The following is a 10,000-nucleotide window of genomic DNA, read 5'->3' on the forward strand; positions in this document are numbered from 1 at the left end:
GGTGTAGCTCTGACAAGAAAAGAAAAGAGCGTTTCAAATGTTGCTTTGCCGACATGTACAAGTCAGGCCTAACATCAGAAGAAAGAACAGGCTTCAAAGGCTTCGACATTCATTCTCGTTCCCAAGTCTGCAAGTGCTGTGTTCAGTTTTGTAAGGAAAAATACTTCAGCACGCTTTGCAACGACATTGGAGCGTAATAGCGACAATTGGCACCCATCTTCCAATATTGAGCACCTTGGGAAAGTTTCTTCACAAACATCTACTCATATTGTTACAGGGGTCGGAATTATCTGGAAAGTTCGAAGGTCAACGTCACGCTATGTGTTGTTTCAAGAAATTTCTGGAACTGTGACTCAACAGTTTCAAAATAGTCTGTGACTGATAAGTTTTAAAGTAGAGATTATTGTGATAGTTGTAAATAGTTACTTTTGGAAACTTTATAAGTAATCAAACTTGGCTGTTGGTGTTCTTTACAGAAAGTAGATAAAGATCATGATAGATTAAAGTAAGTCATTTTAATTGAAGAGTTTAAGGGGAGAGGCTAAATCGAGCGGGTGGGTGGGTTGTGGGTCAGGTTTGTTTGAAGATAAAAAAGAAGATATATTAGCTCCCTCAGAGCTCGGTCCAAATTTGTCTTAGGTCTTAGGCCTTCTCTGTTTCGAGAATTTTCAGTCGTTGATGAAAAAAAAGGGTTAGGGACCCATGACCCACGACCCACCCTGATTAGACACTCTCAGTTTAAGAGCTGCATTCACAGTGATATCCGCACATTTAGTAATGAACAAAAAGCCGAAATGATTATCCCTTAACCCACAAAGTTGTCTTCCAGGAAAAACCCAGCAAGTTCTTGTCTCCTCGAGGTCAGAACTCGCAGATCGCGTTGACAAACTCCCAGAAGGATAACCTAAATCAAAAGCAGATGTATGGTAGCAGTTCATGCCCCAGTTCCCACGCCATTTCTCCCAGAACAAGCTGGCGGTGGAAAGAAAACCTTTCAACTCGATGACCTGTTATTACTGCAGAAGAGAAGGACATATGATGTCAGAATGTCCTGAAAAGTTGAAAACGAAAAGATAACAAGGTCACACAGATTCCAAGCCTACTGGTTTTATTTCTGCTTCACTTTTGACACCTGCAGCTAGAGATTTAAAAATCAGAGTTCCAAAGGAAGAAGCCTCTTGCAAAGCAGTCAGTTCTACTCCAAGACCTGTTACGGAAATGTTTGAGCCCTTTATTCCTGTAGGGTCACTGTCACTCTCCAGTGATTTGTCTGACGCAGTCTCAGTTAAGTTACTTCAAGATATTGGAGCTTCAGACTGTTATTAGCTGATACCTTACCCTTTTCTAACAAGTTATCTACCAGAGGAGCAAGTGCTCTCATTAAAGGGGTAAACTCTTCAGTCTACACGCCAGTTCCACAGCACACTGTATTTATCATCAGATCTGGACACCATTTCAAATCAATTGGTGTTTTTCATTTTAATTGGTACTAAAAACTGTTATTCATTATCGGCCATTATTCACCATTAGAGCCAATCAGAGAAATCCTTTACTGAAAATGATTAGCTTGCCTAATTTTAGCCACTTATCAGTCTATTATAACCAATGAGAATCCTGTTATCCGATAACAGAATAATCATGAATAATGGTCGCCATACCTTGGGTAACGTTAGCAAAACTCACCAATAGCCCTTAAGAATTTAAAACAGAATATCTTTCTTCATGTAACTAAAACTACAATACTAGCCTTGTTCCAGTGACCCTCAGCTCAAACTTAATGAAAATCTGTTAACCTCATAAAGAGCGTGCCATTACTTTAATGTTTCTAAGTTGTCGGGCATCAGTTGTTGGCGTTACGCATTGCGTTACGCGTTACGTCTCTGGTCACATGTTTAGCTTCAAGTTGATTGACAGATTAGTCATGTGCGAGAGAGAGAATGTGCGAGATGTTGATTGTCAAAAGTGAGAGTAAGGAGAAGTGTTTAGATAAAAGGTTGTTTACCTTGATAGATCGAGATTGTTACGAGATTGTGAAGTTACAGTCCTCAGACGGAAGAAAATAAAGATTGTAAAGCCCACAGATGTGTGGATTTCTTAGACAGTGGTCCTCCGAGACGGATAACCGAACTTGAAGTCGACAAGATTGGCCACGTGTGCGGACTGAAAATATGTTGGTCGAAGAAGACATAGCGAAGAAAGTAAAAATCAGAGCGGCCCACAGAGGATCTGCCACGAAACTTCTTAATCGTTTGAAAGACAGGCTGAGTGATGAAGAGAATCCAGTGGAGAAATTCTGGTTGAAAGAATCAATTCAGTCGATGCGACTGAAGATAGAGTCGCTCAAAACATTGGATGACCAATTAATTGAGCTTATTGCAAGTGGAACAGCCGAAGGTGTCGACAAGCGTACCGAGAAAGAAACAGAGAACAGCGATTCAGTGAGGGCGGAATTGAACGATGTCGTGATGAGAATGGAAGAAGTGATGAGTAAAATTGAATCGCCACCGCCGATAGTTCAGCCAAATACCGTACCACCCGCTGAAGTTCATTCAAACGTGGCGTCAGGAATTCCTCAGCAAAGCAAGACGAAAGCAAGACTTCCCAAACTTGAAGTGAGGAAGTTTCACGGGAAGGTCCAAGAGTGGCAAGAATTCTGGGACGCCTTCGAAAGCGTCATCAACCAGAACGAAAGCCTCACAGCCGTGAACAAATTCGCCTACTTACGAAGTTTAGTCACTGAACCGGCCAGAGCAACTATCGCGGGATTCTCCTTGACAGCAGTGAACTATGCGGCCGCTGTTGATGTTTTGAAGAAAAAGTATGGAAAGGAAACTGCCATACAGCATGCTCATGTGAATGACTTGCTAAATTTGATGCCGGTTTTCAGCCATAAAGATACAACTCGTTTGAGAAAACTATACGACAGCTGCAGTGCTCATTTTAGAGGTCTCAAGGTGCTCGGAGTGGACGAAACTACCTTCGCAGCAGTATTAGTTCCTGCCGTTTTACAAAAGTTGCCCGAAGCATTTCGCCTGACCATCACAAGGGGAGCCGATTTTCTGAACTGGTCAATGGAGCAGCTGTTGAGCGCATTTTTAAAGGAGTTAGAACTGACGGAAGATCATTACTATGCAATGTCTTCGGTTGGAAATATGCAGAACAGGAAGGACAGCAACACATTTTACATGAAGCAGGAAGTCAAGAACTGTGTGTTTTGCCTTGGGAGACACACCAGCGAACTGTAAGAAAGTGAGCGATGTGAATGCATGTAAGAACATTTTAGTTAAGTACGGTAGATGTTTTAAATGTTTGCAAAAGGGACACCGAGCCCGAGATTGTAAGTCGATTGAATTATGTAACAAGTGTGGGAAGTCCCACCACAGTTCGATTTGTGATAACCAGTTTAAGCCAGCAGTCAGTGAATTTGAAGTTAGACCAGAGGCTAACCCTACCACTACTAGCCCCAGTAGTTTTCATGTTGGTACGGGAGATCATGTAGCCCTACAGACTGCCCGTGCAGTCGTCACTGGGCAGGGTCAGCCACAGAGGGTTAGAGTTTTATTTGATGCTGGCAGCCATCGTTCCTTTGTCACAGCCGGAGTTGCTCGGCTTGCGCGGCTTCCTGTAACCAGGCAAGACTGGCTTGCAAAAAGTCAAGGGTGAGTCCTATAGGGGGGGAGAGCTTCATTAACATGGAGGCAAGTTTGGTCTGATTGAAGACCATAAGGGTGTGATAAGATGCAGGGGACGGCTGGAGTATGCTGATTTGCCCATGGAAGCAAAGGAGCCGATATTGTTACCCAAAGACCACCATCTGACTTTCCTAGAAATTCAAAGGTGTACAAGAAGGTGCATCACTGTGGAGTGAAGAGTACTCTTGCAGAACTGCGCACCAAATTCTGGGTCCCCAAGGGGAGACAAGTTGTGAAGAAGATATTGTCCCAGTGTGTGACATGCAAGAAGTGGGAGGGTACTGCATTTACCCAACCAGCCACTGCGAGATTACCAGAATTTAGGGTCAATCTGGCTTCACCCTTCTCAAGGGTTGGAGTAGATTTTGCTGGGCCAATGTATGTCAAAGGACGAGGTAAGCAGTTAAAGAAAGTTTATGTTTGCTTATTCTCATGCTGTTACTCGGGCCCTGCACTTAGACTTGGTGGGAGATCTCTCAACTCCTACATTCCTGAGGTGTCTGAGGAAGTTCACTGCTCGAAGAGGAACTCCTGCCTTGATTGTGTCGGATAATGCTAAAGCTTTCAAAGGAGCAGAGAAAGAGATACGCTCACTTTTCCGACATTCCGAAGTGAGAGCAGAGCTAGACAACAAGGGTATTGAGTGGCGTTTTAACATAGCGAGGGCCCCATGGTGGGGAGGATTCTTTGAGAGGATGGTGAAAAGTGTTAAACAGTGCTTGAAAAAGGTCATTGGAAATGCAAGGCTTTCCTTTGACGAGATGTTAACAATTCTTGTGGAGGTTGAAGGTACCCTTAATTCAAGGCCCCTGACTTATGATGACGACAACCCATCAGAGGAGGTTCTTACCCCATCCCATTTGATTCATGGAAGAAGAATCCATTCATTGCCAGAAGTACTAGAGCCAGAAGAAGAGTTTGGAGAAAACACCGCAACATACACCAGGAGGCACAAATACCTGACTAAGAAGCTGCAACATTTTTGGAAGAGGTGGCAACGGGAATATTTAACTGCCTTACGGGAGAGTCATGAAAACAAAACTGCTGGGAAAGGAAGATTGCCTAAGGAGGGAGATGTTGTAGTAGTACATGAAGATGGAGTGAAGAGAGGCCTGTGGAAGATGGGAGTGGTAGAGGGGTTGATCTGTGGAGACAAAGAGGTAAGAGGGGCCCATGTGAGGGTAATCACCAAGGGGAGGGATGTACACATACCTAGGCCAGTTCAGAAATTGTATCCAATTGAAGTTCATGCCGGGCCAAATGCAGGTAAGAGACAAGACAGAAATCAAGTGCAACCAACAGATTTGCATGAGAGCAGTAGGCCTCGCAGAGTGGCTGCTTTGGATGCGGCTAAAAGGATAAGCCATCAGGCAAATTAGTAAAACAATTAACCTTGTGGCAGTGTTCTTGACTCACACGAGTCAAGAGGGGGGAGAGTGTCGGGAATCCGTTGTTGGCGTTACGCATTGCGTTACGCGTTACGTCTCTGGTCACGTGTTCAGCTTCAAGTTGATTGACAGATTAGTCATGTGCGAGAGAGAGAATGTGCGAGATGTTGATTGTCAAAAGTGAGAGTAAGGAGGAGTGTTCAGATAAAAGGTTGTTTACCTTGATAGATCGAGATTGTTACGAGATTGTGAAGTTACAGTCCTCAGACGGAAGAAAATAAAGATTGTGAAGCCCACAGATGTGTGGATTTCTTACATAAGTGACTATGTTACAGCAAAAAACAGAATCAAGGCGTGCCGGTGGCAATATAAAAATTATTGATACGGCATTGTCTTGTTGACGAATTTCCTACTGACCAAATAACTAAGTAGCACATTTGCTGGCAGAGAGAAATGAAATATAGGTACATGAGTTCATTGTTATCGTTTGTATTTGGTGTACTGTTATGTGCAGCGCTTTCACCTAAGTGAAACTGCATCCCTCCAACAACTGCACCGATAAAATGCACCAGCATTCAAAACTTGATAAACCTAATGCATGAAATATTATTTTTGTACAGTAGAGTATTGGAGACTTTACCAAAAAAAGAAAAAATATTGGTTGGCCCACATCTAGTATGCATGTGCATTCTTGTTTGATCAAATTTAAGGTTGTCTTAAAACAGCTACAGCTAACTTGAATAGGGCATTGAAGTCAGGAGCTGCCAAAAATGGGGTGCTCTTCAGTAATGCTTTAAATTCTTGAAATGGTTTTGACACGTGTCTCACCACACAAACTTTCCTCTCTTGTTAAATAATCAAGTCAGAGGTTCGGTGACTGCAGAGAAATTTGGGCAGAACTTCCTGTAATATCCTGCTGAGAAAATTCATTAGTCCTTCCTTGTTTTCTGGTCGCAGGAATTCAGATGTAGCACTGATCTTGGCATTGACTGGTTTCCTTTTCCAACCACATGCCCCAAGTAAGTTACTTGTGCTTGTGCAAATTCACTCCTCATGAGATTAATAGTGAGCTTTGCTTCATTTGCTCAAAACACTTCCGGTTGATTTGCAATTGCTCCTCCCAGGTATCACTGTAGATAAAATCATTGATGTACTCTTCCGATCCGTGAAGGCTAGCAATAACTTTGTTGATAAGGCACTGAAAAGTGGCAGGCGAATTTTTCATACCAAAATGCATATCCTTATATTGGTACAGCTCGTTCAGTGACAGGAACAGGCTATGGTTAAAATCTATTCCTGTCTCATTTTCTCATGAATACTTGAAGCAGTACATGTGCACCCGAAATATGTCACCAAGTCCCTGTTGCGTGACAAACCCACATGTTCACCATCCTGACTGGCCTGTACAGTCATTTTTAATGGCTAACAATTCAGCAGGATTGTCCTTTAAAATGGTCAACGAGAGGAAAATCTTTGCAGCAGCCGAATCTGCAAACACGTCAAAGGTCAGTGGGTATTTATACTTTGGTACAATGTTATTCATAAATACAGCATACAATATAAAACTGAAATCACCCAAAAATTCCAAGAGTCGATTGCAATTTTAACCTTTCAGATCAAAAAGAGCAGATAGAACAATTTGCTGTAATGGCAAGCAAGCGTATTCGAAAGTGGATAGAACACGGAGAAGAAGTAAAAACAAACTTGGCAGCTCTTACGGACTCGCCTTTGCTGGTAAACTCGGAGAGTCAGCTCGAACTTGGAGAAAAAACCGATGGTTGCACTGATGGCACCAAAAAACGAGCCCGAAAACTGCTGTCATGCAGGAAAGTCAGGAACAACAAAAAAAAGACAACGAAAACAGAGCAGACAGACCAGAGAAAGCTCCGGCAAAAAAAGGAAGAAGGACGACAGGGAGACTCACCATATAGATTCTCAAAGCAACAAAGAGAACAAGGGAAAGCAACCCAAGAAAGGGCCAGTGAAGTCGAAAGCCGACAAGTCTAAAGAGACCCGAAAACGAGGCACGTAAACAAAGCGCCGTACCTCTTAGCGGTTGTTCGTCCGTGGCGCACTGTGAAGGGACCAAACAAGTTTACGCCTACATACATAAATGGTGGCTTTGAAGGTGTGACACAATCTTGCAGCAACCTGGCCATTTTCTGTTGCATCACGGGAGCTTGCCGGCGCCGACAGATGAAACACGTGTTGATAATGTTGCGGACATTAGATCGCGCTCCCAGGTTCCAATTCTTTTGCCTGAAGCGCGATGGAAGTATTCAATAATCAGCTTAGTAACATGGTGCCTTTTTGGAAGAATAATGGGATATTTTGCGTCATTTTCTATTGGCGCGTGTTCCAATCGTCCTCCTACACGTACAGTACTATGCAAAAGTAATGATAGCGAAATTCGTCGAATTTCGTGCTTTGTCCTCAACGAAATTTCGCCGAAATTTCGTCGAACTTTCGCTTTGGAGACATGCGAAATTTCCTGTAGGTTGAGCGAAATTTCGAAAGGTCTAACGAAATTTCACCGAATTTTCGCTCAGGAGAAGTGCGAAATTTCGTTTTGCGTTGGCCGAAACTTCGCTCTGGAGGTGTGCGAAATTTCGAAAGGAGAGACGAAATTTTGTTCAAAATGCGTTCGAAATTTCGAAAGGTGAGACGAATCTTCTTTCAAAATGCGTGCGAAATTTCGTTTTGCCAGAGAGAGCTACGGTAGTGACGACGTTGGTAGTGTGATGGCTGCCCGGATCTTGGCCTACAGATGTAGGTCTTGAACATAAATACGCATGTATCATATCATATTTCGCAGTTTTTGAATTGTTGTTACACATCTCGCAAGTGACTTGCCAACGCGTGCGAAACAAAGAATTTTTCCTTAAAGTAAAAAATAACTAAACGTGAGCAGCACGCCATAGAAACTTTGAGAAACAATTATATGGCTAAAGAAAGAGCATTTTACTGTTTGAATGAACAATTTGTGTTAAATATAACCGGAGATATGATTTTTTACCACAAGGACTTCGGAACGCTTTGGAAATTAACATCGCACAAGTGTTTCAAGTGAATGCACTTCTGAGCCCAAAAGCAACCCATGAACTGAAATGGAATCGGTCTGTAAAGTTAAAGAACTGCCTGCAGGGAAACATACTTCTAGATTTGCTGTTAGAGTTTTTTAACAGGATTTTGAAAGAAGCAGTCATGAAACTTGGACCAAATGCCTCCCGCAAGTCTATCGACAGGATTTGTAAATCAATCACTATCACTAAAGAACTGATGCACCGGTTTGATGCAGAGTTATAAATTCACAAGCGCTCCCGGGGTCATGTTGCAAAACCTGCAGTGAAAGACTTAAAAAAAATTGTCAAGGACCTTGTCGACCACAAGGCCATGCAACATATCGCAGGCCGGACATACCATCATTTTAGAGGAATGAAGTCCTCATTTCTGTCAAACTTCAATGTCCGGGATCTGCACAAGTGGATCAACAACCACAAAAAGTACATTAAGATTAAGAGAAGGGCAAGCTAGATTGACGACATACCCTACCACGTTCTTCATGATCCCTTACTGATATATTTTCAAATAAGTTTGATTTACAACAAGGTATCATAATTATGTATCACCACTGTTGAGTTTTTTCCCCTTATTATTGTATAATATTATCATATTATATAAATTCAGTATGGATAATTTTGGCTCTATTAGATTAATTTAAAGTCGTCTTATGCAGTTAACGGAGAAATCTGCAGTTGGCTCTTAACTTCAAAGGTTTACAATATTGTGATTCTATTGAAATATTTTTTGTGTGTGGCTATTTGGAACACTGTTTAGGCACTGTTCCCTAGTTAACTTAAAATCATTGTTTGAACCTCAACTAATGTCTCAATAATTTATTCTTTTTGAAGAACATGTATGCAGCCTACAGGGAAAGCTTTAACTAAGGCAAGTTATCAACAAGGTTGAAGGGGTAGTTTCTAAAGAAACTGTGGTGCTGCGTCGGTGGGGAAGTAGTATACAAAAATTTGGTTTATCAACGGACCACCATACAGAGATTCTAAAAGCTGACGTTTCGAGCGTTAGCCCTTCGTCAGAGCGAATCGAGGGATTATGGGTTACGTGTAGTTTTTATAGTAGAGTAGGAGCTACGCTATTGGTGGTAACATGGCAACGTGAAAAGTAGGAATATATTACTTGAATGAAAAGCGTTCGTTAATACCGTGAGGATTAAGGGTGCCGATTTGAAAGATGAATTTTTGTTCTAGTATTTTTTAATCCACAGATTTCTAACAGGAGACCCAAGACGACGATGCCAAGCTTGAAGAAACTCACCAAGGAGCTACGCCAGGAAATCGTAAGTTATCTTTTTCCTTTTCCCACACTTAGCAGTAACTTAGCTTTCCGTTTAGCCACTCTCATTTTCGCCAAAACTAGGTTTTGTAGTCACATCAACTTCATCGGCCGTTGCCTTAATTCTAAAGTCATTCCTAAAGGTTTTCGCTCGAACTTTAATGCGTGTAGATTTTCTCACTCAAATCAGTATCTTCACCAAATTCGATGTGCGCAAAATTCTTTTTCACGTAATATTATGAGGATCACAATTAGAGCTATGTGGCAAAAACGAATCGCACTTGACAAACAAATTCTTCATTGCCGCTCCGAACTTTCCAAAATCTGTCCAGCAATTTTAGTACAATCGATTCGCGCTAAAATCCGACAACTTAATTCTGGACTGTTTGACCATTTACACCAAACCAAGACTCTTAAACTTCAACAATTAATAGGTCCGCAAATTACCGACGACACTACATTGCATAGCCATAATACCGTTATTACAATTCCAGAAAATCTTCCGCTTACTGACTCAGAGAAATCTGTTCTCAGTAAGGGCCTAAATTTTGTCCCTATTACCAAACG

At 42.0% G+C, this 10,000-nt stretch overlaps 1 protein-coding gene and 1 pseudogene across 1 annotated transcript; both read left to right on the top strand.

Annotated features, from left to right (window-relative positions):
* Positions 1–2,168: 2,168 nt before the first annotated feature.
* Positions 2,169–3,245, top strand: LOC138017245 (uncharacterized). Its single transcript, XM_068864395.1, has one exon. The coding sequence runs from the start codon at positions 2,169–2,171 to the stop codon at positions 3,243–3,245; it is 1,077 nt and encodes a 358-aa protein (XP_068720496.1).
* Positions 3,246–3,772: 527 nt separating this feature from the next.
* On the top strand, positions 3,773–7,087 carry LOC138017246 (uncharacterized; annotated as a pseudogene).
* Positions 7,088–10,000: the final 2,913 nt, after the last annotated feature.

Source organism: Montipora capricornis, chromosome 9 (assembly GCF_036669925.1).
Source record: "Montipora capricornis isolate CH-2021 chromosome 9, ASM3666992v2, whole genome shotgun sequence".
Taxonomy (NCBI): domain Eukaryota; kingdom Metazoa; phylum Cnidaria; class Anthozoa; order Scleractinia; family Acroporidae; genus Montipora; species Montipora capricornis.